The sequence below is a fragment of the Macrotis lagotis genome, chromosome X, assembly GCF_037893015.1.
Source record: "Macrotis lagotis isolate mMagLag1 chromosome X, bilby.v1.9.chrom.fasta, whole genome shotgun sequence".
Lineage (NCBI taxonomy): Eukaryota > Metazoa > Chordata > Mammalia > Peramelemorphia > Peramelidae > Macrotis > Macrotis lagotis.
Window position 1 is genome coordinate 505,303,270 of NC_133666.1, and position 21,865 is coordinate 505,325,134.

Below are 21,865 nucleotides of genomic sequence, written 5' to 3' on the forward strand. Positions count from 1 at the left end.
TTGGCCTAGTATTATTAAATTATTTTTTTGTTATATTTGATCCTCATTATGATTGAATCACAGAACTTGAGAGTTGGAAAAGATTTTAGCATTCATCTAATCCAAACCAGACACAAAAGGAATTCCCTCTTATAATAATTTTTTAAACCTTATTTATTTTATTTTTAATTTGTGAAATAAAACAAGCATTTCTATACCATTAAAATAGAAAATGAAAGCACATGAATCTGCAAATCTATTATGTACATCTTGCTATTCCTCTTAAATAGATAATAAAATTATCATATATTTCTTTTTTCTCCCCCCCCCCCCATGGTTATCATTTAATACTAACATGAGAAAGAATAAGTTTACTCTTTTCCTGACATGACAGCTATCTTGTCCTAAACATGCCCAGGTCTTTCATATTATCCTCATATGCCATGGTATTCTTCTTGATTCACTCTAACTTATAAATATTCTTAATTTGTGGTATCTAGACCTGAACAGAATACTATAAATGTTTGATGAGGGCAAAGCTTAGTGGGCCTCCACCTTTCTATTTTTGGAAGTTATGCATGCCCTTCCTAATATATAGTCCTAGATTACATTAATTTTTTGGGGTACTTCATCTTCTGTTGACCTTACCATCCACCAAAACACAAAAACATTTTTGGAGTTTTTAACCGTTCTTCCTGAAACTTCTACTTGTATAACCTCTTTATGACTGTCTCTTTCTACTTGCCTTCTTGAATCATATACTTCTGACATTTTCCATAATCTTTAATATTACCAAATTAATATTATATTAGTAGTCATGCCTCTAATGCTGTCCTCTATCCTGGACAAGATAGAGAGATGAATTTTGGATGATAGTACAGTTAAGTAGGCTGGTAACAGTCAAAAAAAAGCATAGTCATTAAAAATAACTTGTCAGCTCAAATTAATTCTTTTAGTGGTTTGTCCCTGGAATTCCTGTTGCCTCTTTGCTATGATTACTTTTATGAATGACTTGTATGATAAGTATATTTGTCAAATTTAAGCAATATGGCATGCTCATCAAATTTGCACACTACCCAAATCTGGGGAGGTTGACAGAGTGCCAAGATACAAAGAAAACTCAACAGACTCAAATGATGAACTGAAAATAGAAAGATGGAATTTAATATGAATAAATATAAAATCCTACTTTCTATTCAAAAAATCAACTTCATAAGTACAAAATGGGGGAGGTATAATTAGACAATAGTTTGTTTGAAAAGATTTGGGAATTTTAGTGGATTGCAAACTCAAATGAGTCAATAATATGACATAAAAACTAAGAAAACTAATGTGATCTTAGCAGCATTAAAACTGGCAGTGTGTCCAGAACATAGTGTTCTTTGCTGTAGTCAAACCACATTCATTTGTGAGTTCCATATTTTAGAAAGTACCTTAAGAATATGGAATGCATCCCGAGGTTGTTAGTCATACCTGGACTGCCATAAAAGTATTGGTTGAAGGAACTGGAAATGGTTTTAGCCTTGAGAAGAATTTGAGGAGGGAGTTGGTCATTGCTATCTTCATATATGCTAGGGACTATCACATGGAACATGGATTAGAATTAACCTGTATTTATAAACTATGTTTATACATGATTCTAAGTTTATCTTATTTTGATTCTTGGTTTGCCAAGTGCTAGTGAAAAGATAACTCAAAAACATATGTAGCTTCAAACAGAAGAAACATATAATTGGCTGTATTAACTAGATTATAAGAGTTTTTATATCCCATCCACAATTATGTAAAAGATTTTGTTGAAATCTGGTTAATACATTTCTATCTTTCTTGACATCAACCCATTATTCTTACAAAGTAATTTGAAGGTATTTTTGGTAATACTTGCATTCAAAATCTCATTAAAACAGGTTAGAAAATTGTTTCCAAATTTAAGTGTGACTATGAGTATTACAAGTGACATGTTTTCAGCAGCAAAATCATCCAAATATTTATACTTTATATGGATTGTATATATTATTTTTTGACTGCTCATTTCATTCTACATCACTTCATGCAGATCTTCCCATGTTTTTCTGTATTGATCACATTTGCTGTTCCTTGCAGCATAATAATATTCCATTACATTCGTGTACCACTTTTTTTTGTTTTGCCATTCCCCAATTGATAGTCATATACATTGTTTCCAGTTCTTTGGTTTCATAAAAAAGGCTTCTATAGCTATTCTGGTGTATATGGGCTTAAGCATCTATTTTCTTTTTTTTTCTTTTTCTTTTTTAAATTAAAGATCTTATTTATTTTGAGTTTTTACAATTTCCCCCCCTAATCTTACTTCCCTCCCCCCACCCCCCACAGAAGGCAATTTGTCAGTCTTTACATTATTTCCATGTTATACATTGATCCAAATTGAGTGTGATGAGAGAGAAATCATATCCTTAAGGAAGAAACAAAGTATAAGAGATAGCAAGAACAGACAATAAGATATCAGGTTTTTTTCCCTAAATGTAAGGTAATAGTCCTTGGTCTTTGTTCAAACTCCACAGTTGTTTCTCTGGATACAGATGGTATTCTCCATTGTAGACAGCTCCAAATTGTCCCTGATTGTTGCACTGATGGAATGAGAAAGTCCATCAAGGTTGATCGTTACCCCCATGTTGCTGTTAGGGTGTACAGTGTTTTTCTGGTTCTGCTCATCTCACTCAGCATCAGTTCATGCAGATCCCTCCAGGCTTCCCTGAATTCCCATTCCTCATGGTTTCTAATAGAACAATAGTGTTCCATAACATACATATACCACAGTTTGCTAAGCCATTGCCCATTTACTTGATTTCCAATTCTTTGTCACCACAAACAGGGCTGCTATGAATATTCTTGTACAAGTGATGTTTTTACCTTTTTTCATCATCTCTTCAGGGTATAGACCCAGTAGTGGTATTGCTGGATCAAAGGGTATACACATTTTTGTTGCCCTTTGGGCGTAGTTCCAAATTTCTCTCCAGAAAGTTTGGATGAGTTCACAGCTCCACCAACAGTGTAATAGTGTCCCAGATTTCCTACAACCCTTCCAACAATGATCATTATCCTTCCTGGTCATATTGGCCAGTCTGAGAGGTGTGAGGTGGTACCTTAGAGAAGCTTTAATTTGCATTTCTCTTATAAGAGTGATTTAGAGCAATTTTTCATATGACTATGGATTGCTTTGATCTCCTCATCTGTAAATTGCCTTTGCATATCCTTTGACCATTTGTCAATTGGGGAATGTAAGCATCTGTTTTCAAAATGTTTCTCCATAGCACAGATCTCTTTCAAAAGGCAGTTATTTCACTTATTGTTAGAATGTCTCTTGGTCTGATATCCAATATTTGCATAAAACTAACAGACATATATAACACCAAAAGCCATATTCCAGTGTAAATGTGGTTAAAGAGATAAGAAAAAATTTTTCCCCTCTTTTTTTTTATTTTTGCAAGGTAATTGGGGTTAGGTGACTTGCTCAAGGCTGCACAGCTAAGCAAGTATTAAGTGTCTGAGGCTGGGTTTGAACACAGGTTCTCCTGACTCCAGGGCCAGTCCTCTATCTACCATACTATCTAGTTGGCCCTAGTTTTTCTCAAAATAAGAATTGCAAATTACTAACAATCCTATGATAGAGTGTTTCAAATCACTAATAAGAATAATTATATCACGACAACTTTTAGATTTCACCTTGCATGCAGCAAATCAACAAAGATGATAAAAAATGGGACTGATTAGTGTGGTAAAAATTTTGGAAAATAGGCATTCAGATACACTGTTGGTGATGTTATGAATTGTCCTCTCTATTCTGGAAAGCAATCTAAAATTAAACAGAGATAGGGACCAAACTGTCAATACCCTTTGATTCAGAGATTATATTGTTGGACATATACCCCAAAGGGATCAAAGATAGTCCTTTGCAACCTGGGTCCAAACTGCTAGAGATTCAGATACAAAATCAAAACTAGTTCCTTCTATCATGGAAGTTTTGTTCTAATAAGAGGAGATTACATGCTTAGGATGATGCTGACTTGGGAAGGGTGATATGGTTTGGAAAGTCATAGGAATGGTGAATAATATCATAAGGAAGTAGATGACACTTCCTTTCTAGTTGCATTGGTAATGTGAATTTAAGTACTTTGGGGAACATGGTTCTTGTCTTTTGTTATTGAAGCAGACCAAAATGACATCACTATGTATAACAGAGACAAATTACAGTGTGTCCAACTGTGGCTGTTCAGACCAATACAAGCTCAGTATGCTCTACCACAGGTCAGGCACAAATAGTCCATGTGAATACCTGAGGTGGATATTCTAAACTTATGTCACATTTCCTTTGAGCTGCTTCAATTCTGCCTTCCTCATAAAGTGCAGCACCCTCAATGATGAGGGAACACTATATTGGGTAGTCCTATACCACTGTTTCTCATGCTGTACTATCAATTCTAAACTTTTCCAGTGAGGCCTTCAGGATGTCTTGGAATCACTTCTTCTGTCCCCCTTGTGAGTGATTGCCCTGAGTGAGTTCTCCATAAAATATTTTTTTTTGGTAAGTGTTTGACTGGCATTCTAACATGTCCATCCCATCATAGTTGCACTCTCTGTAGTAATGTTGGAATGCTAGGTAGTTTAGTTTTGCCCTGTAACAATCACAGGGGTAAGATTCTTGCCAATCTTTCTCAATAAACTAATCCTTCACCTGGAAGGTGGTCACCTCCCTGAGAGCCAGTGTGGCTTCAAAAATGGTAAAGAAATAGATGATACAGTGTTTACTGCCTGATAACTCCAGAAAAAAAATGCCAGGAACAGAACAGAGGTCTGTATGTAACATTTGTTGATCTGACCAAGATCTTTGATGCCAGTGTTATGGAAAATTGTGTCAAAATTTGGTTGCCTGGAGAAGTTTATCAGTATTATACTTCAATTTCATGACAGCATGCATGACTGGATTCTGGATAGTAAATGATGCTTTCGAGATTTCCCAATCACCAATGGAGTGAAACAAGGATGTGTCCTTGCTCCCATACTTTTAGTTCAAAGAGGATATGCCTGGTAGGAAGGCAAATAACTGGAAATGGAAAAGCCTGGAGTGGAATGTGAAGCATGTCTTGGTTCAGCCAAAAATACAGCAACACATGTAATACTTATCAATAAAGGAGCCCAGGGTAGGAGTACCAGAGTTGAGAGAGTCAATTTTCCAGGGTGAATGGATGGTAATAATCACATACATGAAACATACAAATTAAATAAACAGTAATTTGGGAAGAAAGGTACTAGAGGTTAGGGCTATTGTGAAAGACTTCATGAAGTCGGTCAGATTTTAGCTGACCTTAAAGGGAACTAGGTTATCTAAAAGGTAAAAGTGAGAAGTGTTTTTGAAATATGGACAACCAGTACAAAAGTATAGAGATGAGAGAAGTATCTTTTGTGAAGAATAGACAGGAGGTTAGTTTGAATGAATGAATTGTAGAATATGGCTATAGTACTGTAAGACTTCAAAACTAGTTTTAGGTTGTGAAGTACTTTAAATGGCAAATAGGAATTTTATGTGAGCTAGCAGCAATAGGGAGCCACTGAGTTCATTGAGTTGGGAAATATCATGATTACTCCTATGTTTTAGGAAATCATTTTGGCAGCTCTGTGACATGTTTCTCTTCCTTTTCTCCCTGTTTCTTTCTTCTTTGAAGAGTATAAAAATAATATAAAATCATCCCCAAACTCCCTGGCACATTCATATGATTCTGATAAAATTAGTGTTGAGGGGACACTGGTATTTTCTCCTTTTTGTGTAAATTCCTTATGATTACTTATTTGTATTTACCTTATGCTTTAAGTTCTTATTTTTTTGAAGTTTCTTCTTAGCTCTGGATTTTTCATTAGGAATGCTTGTAAGTTCTCTATTTCATTAAAAATCTAATATTTCCTCCTGTAGGATTATACTTAGTTTTTCTGAGTAAATTTTCATTGTAAACCTATATATGTTGCCTTTTGGAGTAATGTATTCCGAACTTTCTGTTTTATCATTTTGGTCATTGCTAAATCTTATGTGAATTTCATTATGACTCCTTGGTATTTGTACTTGTTCCTTCTGACTGTTTATAGTATTTTTTTCCTTTGATCTAGGAGTTTTTATTTTGAAATCTCTTTTAAGAGAAAATCAATTAATTCCTTCTCTTTTCATTTTACCCTCTGATTCTAAAGAAATTTCAGCAATTTTCAAGTTTTTTCCTTTTTTGTTTTGTCTTTGTCTTTCAGGTGTCCAATGATTCTTATATTTTTTTCTTTGACCTGTTTCCAAAGTCAATTGCTTTTGATTTGATATCTTAAATTTTCTTCTATATTTTCTCTCTCTTGATTTTGTTTTCAAGACTTTCCTCTAGTGCTCTCATTTAATTTATGATATTTTAAAATTCATTTCATTTCTTCTAGTAATTCTAAGTTATTTTGTGTCCAAGTTGTATTTTCTTTTGAACTTTTGCTTGCTGTCTTGAGGTCCCTGGTTCGTGACACTTTATCATCATTATCTTTGCCCATTCTTTCAGCTTTATTTCCTGAATTGGGAATTTGCATAGTTTTGGTATGAATTTAGAGGTCCTGCTTGGTTCTGATCTATCTTATATGGGCTATATTACTGTTATCTCTAAGTATTGAAAGCTGTGTTCTTCAAGAAGCTCCTAGGGTGGTCAGTTCAGAGAGTTGGAAAACTTTCAGCATACCCTAAGCAATATGATTTAGAGTACAGTCTGAGTACTGTCCTCTTGGTTTGGGCTTTGCAAGTTCCAGGTTATTGTTTGGTTATTGGCAACACAATTGTACGCTTGTTCTGTTTGGAACTCCAGGAAATAGATGCTAATTTTCATCTCTTATATCTAGCTAGAAGATTCTGCTAGTTCAGAGCAATATAATTCTAAGTTCTTTACTAGTTTAAATTTCTTTCTTTGATTATTTATCATTAGGCTCCAGCACAGGTATGTGAAATGAAACTACCCCCCCGATCCAGGGTCACAGTAACAGAGCTGTAGGTTCACCTCTGCTCTGAAATTCCTTGCTTTTTTTTTTTTTTTAGGTTTTTGCAAGGCAAACAGAGTTAAGTGGCTTGCCCAAGGCCACACAGCTAGGTAATTATTAAGTGTCTGAGACCAGATTTGAACCCAGGTACTCCTGACTCCAAGGCCGGTGCTTTATCCACTACGCCACCTAGCCACCCCTGAAATTCCTTGCTTAAGGTAACAAGATACTAAATGATTGAACCAAAGCTAGGAGCCAGATCTTTTAAGTCCAGTGTTCTTTCCACTATACTATGCTGTGTTCCAAGCAAGTAGCTTTTGCACAGAAAAAAAATTTAACATATTTTTCTATTCAATCACTCTATTTCTTTTCTTTGTACAGTTGTTTGGGAATAAAGTTCTATATTAACACCACTGAAGAAAATCAGCTATTGTATATTCTCCCAAGGTCAGGAGTCAGAAGACATCAGCAAGTTATCTGTGTGATACAGAAAGATTATGGATTCAAGTGTACGTTCCACATTGTTGCTGCTGGGGGCCATTGCAGGTAGGAATTATTTACTTCTCAAGACCCATAGATCATCCTTGAGCACCTTGAATACAAAAGAAAAAGTATTATTTTTTAATTTAAGTTTTATATTATTTTCAAACAAAGATCATTTCTTTCCCTCTCACTTTCTTCTATTTTCCTCTTCCCCACTATATTGAGAAAACAAAACTCCAGTTACAACATATATGACTAGAAAAATAAAATTTGTCATTAGTCATGTTTTAAAAAAAGTCTCAATTTGCAATTTAAGCCTACCATTTCTGACAGAAGTTAGGCAACATATTTGATTATAAGTCCCAAGGAATTATGACAAGTCATTGTGTTGATCAAAATTCCCAAGTTTTCTTTATATGTTGTGTGTTTGTACATATGTGTGTGTATATACATATGTGTATGTACATACATACACAAAGAAAACAGTTTCTTATGCATATATATGCAAATAAATATGTATTTCTTCATGAATATTGCATGTTAATATATATATATACACACACACAAAGTATAGGTTATATAGTTATATATATATATTACATATACACTACATATGTCTGTGTGTGTGTGTGTATACACATCATTTAAATTAGCCAAGATCTATCTTCTTACCTTCTGAACCAACTCTTTGAAAACATCTAAACCATTGAGAACAAAAGACAAACAAAATCCATTACACACTTCAGAAGAAATCAAGGGGGGCAGTTAGGTGGTGCAGTGGATAGAGCACTAGCCTTGGAGTCAGGAAGAACTGAGTTCAAATCCTGCCTCAGACATTTGATACTTAACACTGTGTGACCTTGGGCAAGTCACTTAACTCCATTGTCTTGCAAAAAAACCAAAAAACAAACAAAAAAGAAATCAGAATAAATTTCCAACTTTGCTATAAACTTAGAAATATTTCTTTCATTCTATATTATTTACCTCTCTTAATAGGAGGTGGGTAGCATGTTTTCTCATTAGTTCCCTGGAAGCCTGGTTGTTCATTACACTTATACAAATTCAGCATGATAATATTCTATTACATTTGTATACCATAATTTATTCATCTACTGCTAAATTTATGGGCACTCCCTCAGATTTTCATTCCTTACCATCTCAAAAAGAGCTATAAATAATTTGTACATCCTTAGACTATGAATACTTCCTGCCTTAATTTACCCTACCTTCAATTTCCTGTTTTTTCCCCTTTCGTTCTCTATGTGTAATAATTTTCCTTAACTTTCCTTTTCCTTCTCCACCATTTCCCCTTCCCATTCTTGCCCTCCCTTCAGTGCATTAATCTTTCTCTTTCCATTAAGATCATCAGAAAATAAGAGAATCACTCCCAGGTTTTGTCTAATTGGATTCCCTCTTTGAACCCTGATAGTGCTAAGACACTTGTCAATTCCCCAAATTTGAATGTAAGCAGTTTTTCTGTTTAGTCTTCATATCATTGTTCATTCCTGATTATGTTTCTCTTCATTCCTGTGTTTGCACTTCAAAGTTTTTCATAGCTCTGGCCTTTTCAATATGAATGCTTGGACATCCCCTATTTTATTAAAAATTCATTTTTACCCCCTGGAACATTATCCTCAGCTTTGCTGAGTAAGTTAATCTTGGTTCTAAGCCCCACATCCTTTGCTTTCTAAAAAATCACTTTCCAAATTCTCCTTTTCTTTTTAGGGTGGCCACTGCTATGATTAGGTAGTTATGTAGCAAAATGGATAGTGCTAACCTAAAGTCATGAAGATTCCTTTTCCTGAATATGAAAAATCTGACCTCATACACCTAGACTGGTGGCATATTGCTGGGCAAATCACCTGTTTGCCTCAGTTCTTCATCTGTAAAATGAACTGGCAAACCCCTCCAGTATCTTTACCAAGAAAACTTCCAAAGGGGTCATGAAGAGTCAGACATGTCTGAAACAATTGAACAAAAATAGCAATTGCTACTATAGCTGGCTTAGAGGGTAGAATGCTGGGCCAACCATCAATAAAGTTTGAAATCAAATCCAGCCTCAGATATTTACTAGCTGTGTTACCCTGGGTAATTTAACTCCTATTTATCTCAGTTTCCTCAACTGTAAAATGGGGATAATAATAGTTCCATCTTAAAAGGTTGTTTTGAGGATCAAATATGATCATTGTAAAGTACTTAACACAGTGTCTGACACATAATAAGCACTATATGCTAATTATTATTACTAAATTATGTGTAATCCTGACTGTGGCTCTTTCTGGCTGCCTTGGACCTGGAAGCTTTAGATTTTAGCTATGATGTTCCTAGGAGTTTTCATTTTGGAGTTTCTTTCAGGAAGTGACCTGTAGATTTTTTTTTTATTTCTACTTTATCTTTGTATTCTAACAATCTCGGAAATTTTCTTTTAAGATTTCTTAAATATGATGTCTAGATTCTTTTCGTTGTTGTTCATGGCAATCATATAGGTCAGCAATTATTAAATTTTTCTCCTTGATTTGTAATCTAGATTATTTATTTCTACAATGCAATGTTTTACATTTCTTCTGTTTTTTTAAAATTCTGTTTGACTTGGTTTTAATATATTTGTTATCTCATGGAGACATTATATTCAATGATATGTACTCTCATGACTAGAATTAGAATGCAGTCTAGAAGGACAAAGATTAGAAGCATCTGTGATGAGAAGTGTTTTTTCGGAATAAAAAAAAGTATTTCATCAAGAAGTTTCATTGATCAGGTAAATGCTACCTTTCTCTATAAATTATCTTTAATTCTGAATTTAGTATTACAAAATATATAGCTGCTGGATATTTTAGATGACTCAACATGGCTCATATTTAATTTTACTAGATGCTACCTAAAATTCCTATATTTTAGGAGTGAAATAAGTGCAGTACTTTTTTTCTTTCTGTCCTTTCTGTTTTTTGTCCTTTCTGTTTTTTTTTTTCATATTAAGAGAAAGTTTTACTCCTTTCCAAGAAGGTTTCAAGAGCCTCTTTTATTATTGAATGTCCATCAGACTTTCTAAGTAGGTAGGCTCCATCCTGAATTCTTTGCTCTTTGGTACATGTTATTCCATGCTTTCCTGGATTTTCTGGTATTATTTGTTTAGGAGTGCATGCTGTTGCAGAAACAAACCTGAGGTGCTTATTATGTGCAAAAGCACGTACAAAACAAAGGAAATAGTTTTGTGGTTTTTGAAGGTCATTTTCCTGCTTGCTTCAAACTTGTTCCTGAACTGAACTATTAAATTTAACCATGTGGTCTTATAGTATGCAAATTTGGATTATTTTGTTTGGTTTTCCTGAATATGATCTGTGAATTCCTTCCCTTGTATTTGATTTTCTGTGTTCAAAAGTTCTGGGCAATTCTCTATTATTTTTGACTTGTTTTTTTGGTCTCATCATGCTTCTATGAGAAACTGATAATCCATAGGTTATTTCCACATAATCCTGTCTTCAAAACTTAAGTTTTGCTTGCTTAGTAAGTATATTTTCTTTTAGTGCTTTTTTTGCTTCTCTTTTTCTAGATTATCCTTTACTTTTATGTATTTGCATTCTAGATGTATTGGTCTCTATTTTGTGTCTTTGGTGAGATCTGCCATTGTTGGATCCATTTTCTCTATTTTATCCATTAATTTTGCTCTGTAGGCATAAATTCTACTGTCACAATGCTCATTTCTCTTTTAAAATGAGAAACAGTATATTGTGTTTCCGTTTTCTGTCTTGTCAAGTGTTGAATCATTTTCCTTTGCTTATATGTGCTTTAGCATATAATAATCACTTTCCCCAACTGTATACACTGTTAAATACATCATTCTATAGGGGCGGCTAGGTGGTGCAGTGGACAAAACACCGGCCCTGCAGTCAGGAGTACCTGGGTTCAAATCTGGTCTCCTAGGCCACCTAGCTGTGTGGCCTTGGGCAAGCCACTTAACCCCATTTGCCTTGCACCCACCCCAATAAATAAATAAATATCATTCTATAGATGGAACTACTTTTTTCTTTATTTCACTATAAAAATAGTGGCAACATTCTGTGCTGTAAATGATCTCTGAAGGGTAGTGGAAGAACAGAGGGAAAAGGGCAAGACTAGGGTCTAGAACTCAGTGCAATATTACTGTCTTTCCTCCCAAAGCTATGCTTCCAGAGCATTAGAGACTCAAAATGCAGAAAATCAACCCTTTAGCACCAGTACAGTCACACTGAATCACCAGTCCATTGTTAGAGAACTAAGCAGTAGAGAGAGCAAGAGAGGATACCAGCACAGAACAGTTTATATGCCATTAAACCTGAGAGAAAGAGCTTAGCATCCATCTGGTACTCAGTTCTATCCTTGCTCCCAGTCACTTGGGGCAGAGACCTAGACTGCTGAACAGTAAATTAATTGCTCAGTTTGAGAGCACTTTGAGATTCAGCCCTAAAGGAAACCACCATCAGAGGGAAAGAAATCAAAAAATGAACAATAGGGGAAAATGGGGGGATTCTAGGGGTTGGAAAGACCAAAATTATTAAAGATCTTAGGAAGACAAAAACTCTGAACATACACAAATAAATGAAAATATTAACAGAAGGAAATATGGTCTCTAGGTCTGAATGAGTAAATGAGTTCAGGCATCTATGAATAAATACTACTAAAAAAAAGCAAAAGACTTTTCTCAAACCAAATGAATCCCATAAGTCCACATGAATATTTAAACAGTAGATACATATTTCTGAACACATGCACAAATTTAACACTGACCTGTAAATTAAATTAAATATTTGTTTGAGGGTGGGTAATAAATTACATAGAGAAATATAAAAAGGAGTATGATAAAAATTTAGCTTTTCTGAGTCTGTGTCTATACCAGTTGTATCAAACTTAAGTAAAATTTATTTGTCCTGATAGTATATTGTTATAAATGAATGAAAAGAAAAACCTGCTAGAGTGAGAGAAAATTGTACATTTTATTCACAAACCTTGCAAGATACACCTTACAAGATATGGGTATTTCACCTAGGCGTGAAGCATGAATTAATCTTCAAAGTCAGGTAATTTATGGTCTTCAGAAACTCTTTCCCCTCCTTCTTGGATGTTCATAGGCTCTCAGAGTTTGAGCTACAATCTAAAAGGTCCACCCATTCCATGATATGCCCCTAATTTGATCCCCACCCCACATCATCCGACATATGATATGCTAAAGAACCCCAATGTCACAGGGGGTGTGTGAGTTAATATTCAATTACCTAATTGCACAAACTCAGTAGCATTAGGTCAAGATCTCTAGGTCACTCTTGACAGGTTCTGGTTTGGGGTTTGCTGTCCCTGGAATGGGATTAGGAAAACTCTACCAGTCTTGTGATTGGCTGGACCATTCCCCCTTTGTAATGGATTTTCTAAGGGCTCCTCTCCACTCCCTATAAAGACCAACACCCTACATTTCTCACATATATTGACTTAGTAAACTGCAAATTAACATTATCTCTACTATACTGTATTTTTATGCATTTTGTAAAATATTTTCCAATTATATTTTAATCTGAACCTTACTGGAAAGTCTGCCGGGTCTCTTACTGACAGTCTCTGAACACCTATGGAATAAAATAACTTATCTGGAGAATTTCATTTCCTAGAGAGTAATACTTGTCTGTTGTTAGCATTTAAAAATTTGAAATCAGGGATATTCATTATGTTGCTGATTTGAGTTTGATTATCTGCCTGTGAAGAATCAAGATACAGACCCTGCAGTGCAGGTGTGGAAAAAATAGAGATTTATTAAAAAAAAAAGTTACAACCCAAGTTCAAGTGATAGGTAAAGAGAGACAGAGATAAAAGAACAGTCAAGCAGAGTTGACTTGGGCCAATGAGTCAGAGAATACTGGCCTAAAGCAGAGAGAGGTCCAACCCAGCTTTTTATGGTTTTGCCCTTTCTCCAGAGGGCAAAGGTGAATTCCCCCCCTCCCCCCCATTAGACTGGAATTAGGTAGAGAGTTGAAGACTGAGGAGATCAGGATACACTGAAACAATGGTAGTCAATTTACATCTCAAGAGAGGGGAATCTCCACTCATTTAACAAGATTTAAGTCTTTTAAGATTACGGATTTTGTTTCTACTACATTCATAATTCTCAACATCTTTTCCCTGCATCAATTTCTCTCTGAGTTATTTGGGACTCAGATTCTTCTGGGCCTTTCAAAGTCCATTTGGAGACGAATGCATTGCAGCAAGAACCTCATTGAGGCAGGGTCCAGAGAATGGTTGGCTGGCAAGTTGACTGGCACCCTGCAGAAGCTGGTCTTGGAGATAAACTGCTAGAGAAACAAAACTCAAGAGAAAATTGAGCAAGCAAAAACCAGAGAGAGATATTTTAACAGAGAAGGCTATTTAACAGAGGGCCGATAGTTAGGAAAAAACTGGAAGATCTGTAAAGAACAAGAATTATACTTTATGATCCTTAAGCCAGTATCAGAATACCTTTTTATAAAAGCATGAATTCCATTATAACAGATTTGTTAATGGATGCCACATTAAGTTGTAACCAAAAGCTCAAAAATTGTATAAATAAACGTACTGAATAAGCATTTTAAAAGTGCACTTGTCCAAAAAGTAATTTGCAACAAAATTTTCTATTTTAGCTTTGGTTATGTTTAGAGTGAACAAAAATTCCAGTTGAAGAATGGAACTCTCTTTTAAAGTAGTTAAAAAATAGATCAATAGGCATTATTCTGATATAAACAGTCATACTGATACTTCTTTTCCCTAAGAGAACTTGTGATAAAAATTCATATGCTATATTAAAAAGCCAAGCAAAATACTTGCCAATTATTTAAAATTTTAAAGATAGAGTTCCAATGGTTCACTGTCATACGTAATTATTATGTACCTGGAATGATCATGGCAATTTGCTGTTACAGAGCAGAGAGGGACACAAGGACATGTTCCCTTATGAATTAGATGTCCTTTACAGGCAGAAATCATACAGACAATCCTTTTCAATGAGCCAGGCTCTGGGTCTGTCGGGTAGGGATTCCTTTAAGAGAATCCTGCCCCAGTTGAGGCTAGGGTTGTTCTTTCAAAGGCCACTCCATCTACAGTATTAATATCAAACCCCATAGGGCTAATGGCTTCATTGGCATATTGTCTTTCTATTTTAACATACCTGATGTCAGATCAGTTATCAATACATTGTTATATAGCAATTATCTATAACTATAGCTTAAGGTGACTTGAGCACTAAGGATAATCAAGAGTGCCAGGGAAAAAATTATAATTCAGTTGTAGCTCATGTACCTAAGGACAGTGCTGTAAATGAAATGCAATAAACAGATTTTGAGATATGAGAATACAATAACCCTAATTCATATTTTTTATAGAATCAATTTTTTGCAATGAATCTATTTAATTAAAAACTGTTTAAAATAACTAAACATTTCCTTTTGCTAGGAGGTTGCCCACCATCTCCAACTTCTTACTTAACAATTAGCTAGAGATTGCCACAGAGAAATCTCAAATCACCACTATTATTTTACCTTTCTCATTTTACATAGGTGCTTTTCCCTCAAAGCAAATAGCCACAATTTAGTCCCAGTTTACATCTATAACTGAAAACTTTTATATATATAAACTTTTAACTACTAGCCATCTTCAAAATACAAATTAGTACTTTCAAAATTCTTTAACACCATTAGGACATCTTAAGTAACCTTAAATTTCTAACATGTATTATTGATTCCAATGCAATAAAACAATAGTAAAAAGAACAGGCATTCAAGTCAATTAACAATATGAGTTATTAAATTTTACAAAATAATATTTCATCATTATATTATGCATGAATTCACACATTTATCCCAGAAGGAGTCATAATTTGTAATATTTCCTTTACCACCCCTTCAAAGCAATCACATGTTAATTCTAGGCTTTAATATTATAGTATTCAAATAACTTATATGTTCACAAGGGATAACCAAATATTATCAACATAATTTCTTTGCAATTAAAAAAGAATATCACATAACTGATAAATACATTTTATTAATAAGTTATCTTACAGTGGGACCACACAATTGCTAGTTTGCAATTACCATGAGAAAGTTCACATTCTTGACTTCTTTAAAATTAAACATACATTATTAATTTACATTGAATATAAGATTCTTATTTAAACATGTCATTCCCGTTAAAACAAGAGCAAAATGCTAGGCAATGTTAATACATTTTCTTATTTTACTTTTAGTCACACACACATATACATATATATATATATATATATATATATATATATATGTATATTGCCTTCCATAAACATGTTATAAGAGACAAAGATTATTACAAACTTTCTTCCTTTACCAACAAAAGACCTTATGAGATTGTTGACAATGTATTATCAATTTCGAACAAATCAGATTACAAAATTTAGTACAGTATTTCTCTTTTCCAGAAGAAATCAGTAAATATAATAATTATATATGATTCAGTATTCCCAAATTCCTTGTCATACAATTTATCCCAATTATATTTTCCTTCTTAGTAACACATAAATTCCCAGATTTGTTACAAAACTTTCAAATACTTTGAAAGGTCAAAGATGACTAAATTATTCTCTGATTTAGCTCTTGATAGTTTTTCTTTTTTCAACACAAAGTGGGGACTTTTTCCTATTAAAGGCCTTCCTGCCCTCTTTTGGAGGCCTCTTGCGGGCAGAAAGTCTGCATCACCTAAACCTTAAAGTGTCGATAAACATAAGTTGAATATAGCTGTCAGTCATTATTAGGTTAACAAAAACCTCGGTCACAACTGAGAACTTTTCATGGACTTGCAGTTTATACACTTTCAAATATACAAATGTGTATTAAAATTCCCTAGTAAGGGGGTAGGTTCCAATCCCAACTCCATTATTTAATTACTTAATTTTAAATTAGACCTAATTAGATCCAAAACCCAAACTAAAAGGAGTAACATTTAACTCAGGTAACTATAACGATTTCATATCTGAATTACACACACACACACACACACACAAACACATAGGAGTTTAGACACAGATACAAACACAGAGACAACTCTTTCAAATTTCAGATTTCAAATTTACCAAAGTGAGATTTTTTTGACACCCTGGCTGGCATCAAAATCTCAAAATACAGACACATTTTCCCACCTCTCCAGGCAAGTGGAGAGATATGAAAATGTCTCTTTGTTTAAATATACACATACATACATATATGCATACATATATTTATTATATTTTTTGAATTTACCAATTAACAAATATCAGAAAATAATTTTTAGAATCAATTCGAGGAACCTCAAAATAACCAAATCAATAGTTAAAATTGAATCTGTTCTTAAAGTTGCTTTATAAAGTTCAAGTCTATTCTATTACAGAGATATTAGTTATTAGCACATTTTTAATTAAAAAATGAAGTCTGAATTTTCTAGTCCCAGAAAAAGTTATCTTCCTTTTTTTCCCCTTTTTCCCCCCTCTTAACTAATTGACTAGGAAGCTTTTTAATCTGTCCATTTCCCCTTTCCCCCTCCCAAGGATGGGGCTTTCTCTGCCCAGCTAATGCCTTTAGGGAATGGGGCTTTGAATTGGTAACCACCTGTAGTCTAAGGAAAGCTTGGTCCATCATCCAGGACCCTTCCTCCTTCCCAAACCAGGAAGAAAGCATGGAGTCCCCTATTTTAAACAATGGGGCTAAAACAAGTTTTTGGGGGATCTTACCCTTCTTGCAGTGAAGCATGCATTCCAGCTGAGATATAGCTTTGAGTTTCTAAGTTCTAAAAACTCAGATTTTCCTTCTCCCTCTGCCCTCCCCCTGCAGAGGGTGGGGGCCAGAGAGTGAGAGAGAGAGAGAGAGAGAGAGAGAGAGAGAGAGAGAGAGAGAGAGAGAGAGAGAGCGAGCGAGCATTTCAAAGAGGAAAGGAGGAAGAGAGGAAGAAAGAGAGTTCTACCCAAAGAAAATTTCTAGGACCTCAAGTATTTTGCTAATAGCTAGCTTTTGTCAAATCTAATTCCTTCCAAGGAGATAGAGATAGTCTTTGGTACCAGGTTTTCCCCATGTTTTAATTCTCCTAAACTTCTAGATTGGCAAAAACATGTCAATTGGACCTATGCCAAACATCCTCCCTTATCAATCTAAACTATTACATTGGGGTTACCTCAGACTGCCTTCACTGGTCAGTCTGAACAAAACACAGGGCAGGCCCACAGTAGGGCTGCAAAACACCAAATGGAATCAGCATGTGGCTGTTGCATCTGGCCCACATCTCGCTGACTCCCCACAAAACTCAACTTTTTTTCCTTATCCTGGGCTGAAAAAAGGGACACACATGAGGAGGGCTAAAGAGGTACAATGTAATTTTCCTACTTTTCTAGAAATCTTGTATCTAAATAGGGGTGTGCTATGGAGCTTGATCCAGTTTCCCAGGTCTGGGTATAGGGTACCTTCGTGGCTTGCCAAAAATATAGCCACTAGCTTGAATTCTATTATGCCTATGACAAATCATGATTCAGACCCGGGAGTGCAGGTGTGTCAAAAATAGAGATTTATTAAAAGAAGTTACAACCCAAAAGAAAGTGATAGGTAAAGAGAGACAGAGATAAAAGAACAGTCAAGCAGAGTTGACTAGATCAGAGAGTCAGAGACTACTGGCCTCAAGCAGAGGTCCAACCCAGATTTTTATGGGCTTGCCCCTTATCCAGAGGGCAAAAGGTGAATTCCCTTTCCCCCTTATTGGACCCAGAATTAGGTAGAGGGTTGAAGACTGAGGAGCTCAGTATACCATGAAACAATGGTAGTCCATTTACATCTCTACCCATTTAACAAGATGTAAGAAAGATTTTGTTTCTGCTACATTCATAATTATCTACATCTTTTCCCCTGCATCATTTCTCTGCATTACCTACAAATTATAATCCCATGTTTCCATCAATTCATAAAGTTGAATGAACTCAGATAACCAAGTCATAGTCTCATGTATTCCCCAAGGAGGAAAATCTTTGTTCAATAGACTTTGTAAGTACATTAAAGTATGTTACAGATTAAGTCATGTATTAATTTTAGAGGACAGATTTATTTATCAGCAAATCACTAAGAAGACTCAATAGACATAAAAATTATGAAATAAAAATAAAAGATCAAAATAACATCATCATCATAATAATATTAAATAACCTCAATTCTCCTTATAACCTAGGTAACCCACTCCCATTGTTCAGTCAATCAGCATATTTAATCTTGAATCTCAAAATGTCCCATGTGGTCATCTGATTCCTGGAAAACATCTTTCCTTGGACATTTTGGAATAGTTTCGTTCTCAGGACAACTCTGAAGGTAGTGTCTTTCCAGTAGATTTTCTTTCCTGGATCCAAGACACTTGCAAAGTCCTAGGTAATTGTACTAAATTCTACAATTTAGTATTGTGCCACTTAAATTTCGGAGATCTCTCAGGGTACAAAGAGAAAGCTTTATTAGTTTCTTGAGGAACAGGCCACAATCAGAGAGATTGAGGCAAAAACCAAAGGTCCAAGAATCACATTTATCCTAAAGCAATTCCCCCCCCCTCCCCACTGACCCACCCTCTTTAATGAGGAATGTGGTCTTACAATCTAAACATGAAACTACCCTAGGGAAAAGAACATAAAATTCAGACTGAACTAGATTATCTCTTTAGCCCTAGGAATTGAATGATTCTTCAGACATCAACAGATAAGGTGAGGTCAGTTGACTCCACCAATATCCCAGAAGTTTGCTTTGTCAAGGGAGGAGGGGCACATAGTTAACCAAATTCAATCTATAATATTTTACTGAAGAAATCTCAGACTTTATCCCACTCAGTATACTTTCCTAAATTTCCTAAATTGGGTTGTTATTGGGAAAATGGTTAAGTGGTTAAAACCAGATCAAGTTTTGTGATTCTAATCCTATTGACCACAGAACTATAAGAAGAATTAGTTCACTTGAAGAGAAGTTCAGTTATTACATATTGCATATCACTCTGAATTTGTAATTTTATATGTAAAATCCTGAAAACAAAATTTTAAAACTTATTATCATAACATATTCAAAAGCTATATACATATTCATCTAGTCTTGTTGCTTTCTTAAAATTTTTTCACTCGTGTTAATTTCCCTAATAGAAAGGAGACACTTTTCAGGATTGAATACAAAGCTACCAGCACTTTTTGTAGGTAGATGCTTTTTATCCCTAAATTTTACAGTACATAAATGAAAGATTTTAAAAGGTGAATTCCAAATGTAACAAAAAAAGACTTGGGATAGGTTGTGTAAATATGCTATATAATTAATTCCAAATTATCTTTAGAGAACTATAGCAAAATATTTCATTTGTTAACTATGCTTAAAAGAAATAGATTTTATACAGATTTTATACATTTGAATAGTTTGCATGCATTCAGCACATGCTAGTTTTTCACCATTTGAGCAGATTTTACAACTCAGTTGTTTCAGTCATGTCCAGTTATTCATGACTGCATTTGGGATTTTCTTGGCAGAGAAGGAAATAATTATTTCTCTCAACAAGAAAGTTCATTAGTTACTTTCCATTAAGATAACTTCCATTAGTGTTTTACTACATGAGCAAACTCCCAATGAGAATGATCACATTGACTCAAGCTTGTAACATATACATTCAACAGTCATCTTTGTTCTAAGAGTACCCAGCATCTAGTTTAAAATAAGTTTTATTCTTTGCTCTCATTACAATAATGACTCAAACATTCTTAACCAAAATGAATTTTTTCCCAAATATTCTGATATTTTCCTTTTCCTGGTGTACTTATCTAACTCATATTACTTTCCTTAAACTAGACCTTAAAACTGCAGTTATCCTAAGAATTTCCCATTCTTCTTCTTACCTAAATATTCCCTCTAACACAAAAACTAAGGAAACTTAATTCCTATCTTAGCATGTAGCTGATAGCAGGTATCAGGGCCAGACACTTAACCTATCTCTAGCTATTAGATCCAATTCACCTAAAGCTTCTTTTTCTAGTTTGCTTAGTAACTAACTATAAACATCCAGGATATTAAAGGAAAATTCCTTTACAGATATAAGTATTGAATGTCAGTGTCCAGGCAGAGGTCACATGGATAAGTCAGATGTCTTAGACCAGCTTTATTCTTCCAGGTGAGACATTATCCAAATATCATTTTGGGGAACTCAAGTCAAAGCGGTCCAACCTCAGGTATACTGAGAAGTTGTCCCTTTGGCTGCCCATCCCTGTTTCCTGACATCTTTAGCCCACTGGATTCCTTGGCTCAAAGAACATGACATTTACCCAGTAGCATTTCCTTTTGTTGACCATCCTGGTATCTGATATAAGAGAAAATTGATTAAAAGTCCCATGATCTAAGATAGTTATTTTACTTAGAACTTCCAGTGAATACAATTCACTAAATTCCAATTATGATCTTAATGGAGTCCCAATTAATGAAACCCCTACTTAAAGCTCTGAGTATCCTTCCTGGATCTTTGCCTAACTTTGTCTGAAATCATGTCTACTCTATCTCTATATAAAGATGGTATATCAGATTCCCCTTGGCTAGAGAAACCTCCTTCTAGCCTGCTATATCTTACAACAAATACTTCCTTTGTCCAGGAGATTGCATAGAAAAATCTCAAATTATCTTGTGTTTATCTTTCTCAAATTACATGCTTTTGCTTCAAAGCAAACAATCACTGCTTTGGAATATACATATAGATCTAAAATATTCCCAATTCACATATATAGTTAGAAACTTCTATATATAAATTTGTTTACCTACTAGCCATCCTCAGCATACAAATGGTTATTTTTGTTTTGGCAAGGCAGTTGGGGTTAAGTGACTTGTCCAAGGTTATACAGCTAGATAATCATTAAGTGAGGTGTGATTTGAACTCAAGTCTCCTGACTCCAGAGCTGTTGCTATATCCACTGCACCACTTAGCTGCCCCCTAGCATACGGATTACTTTTCAGAATTCTTTAGAACCATTAGAACACCTGAGGTAGCTTTAAATTTTCAACATGCATTATTAATTTCAATATAACCGAACAGCGTTAAGAGTAACAGAGTAAACACAAATTACTAGATTGAACAAAACAATCCTTCCATTAATACATTATTATTCATGAACTCACAGATCTATCCCAGAAAGGGTCATACTTTTCATATTTTCCTTATTGCCCTTCAAAGCAATCACACATTAATTCCAAGCTTTAACAATACAGTATAAGAGATAACTAAATATTGCAAATTCAGTCTCTTTGCAGAAACAAAAGTATCACATAACTGATAAAAATATCTTATTCATCAATAAGTTAGCTTACAATGGGACCCACAAAATTCTATTTATTCAGAGCCCTCCCATCAGCTG

The 21,865-nt window shown here is 34.6% G+C and overlaps 1 protein-coding gene across 4 annotated transcripts in view; it reads left to right on the forward strand.

The window, feature by feature from the left end:
* The window catches only part of KIAA0319 (KIAA0319 ortholog), a 132,324-nt gene that overhangs the window by 19,358 nt on the left and 91,101 nt on the right, over positions 1-21,865 (forward strand). For all 4 annotated transcript variants that reach the window (XM_074205892.1, XM_074205889.1, XM_074205890.1 and 1 more), the window contains exon 2: positions 7,381-7,545. In XM_074205892.1, the coding sequence (XP_074061993.1) occupies positions 7,497-7,545 (49 nt within the window). In that variant the 5' untranslated portion in view covers positions 7,381-7,496. The remainder of the gene's footprint in view (positions 1-7,380; positions 7,546-21,865) is intronic.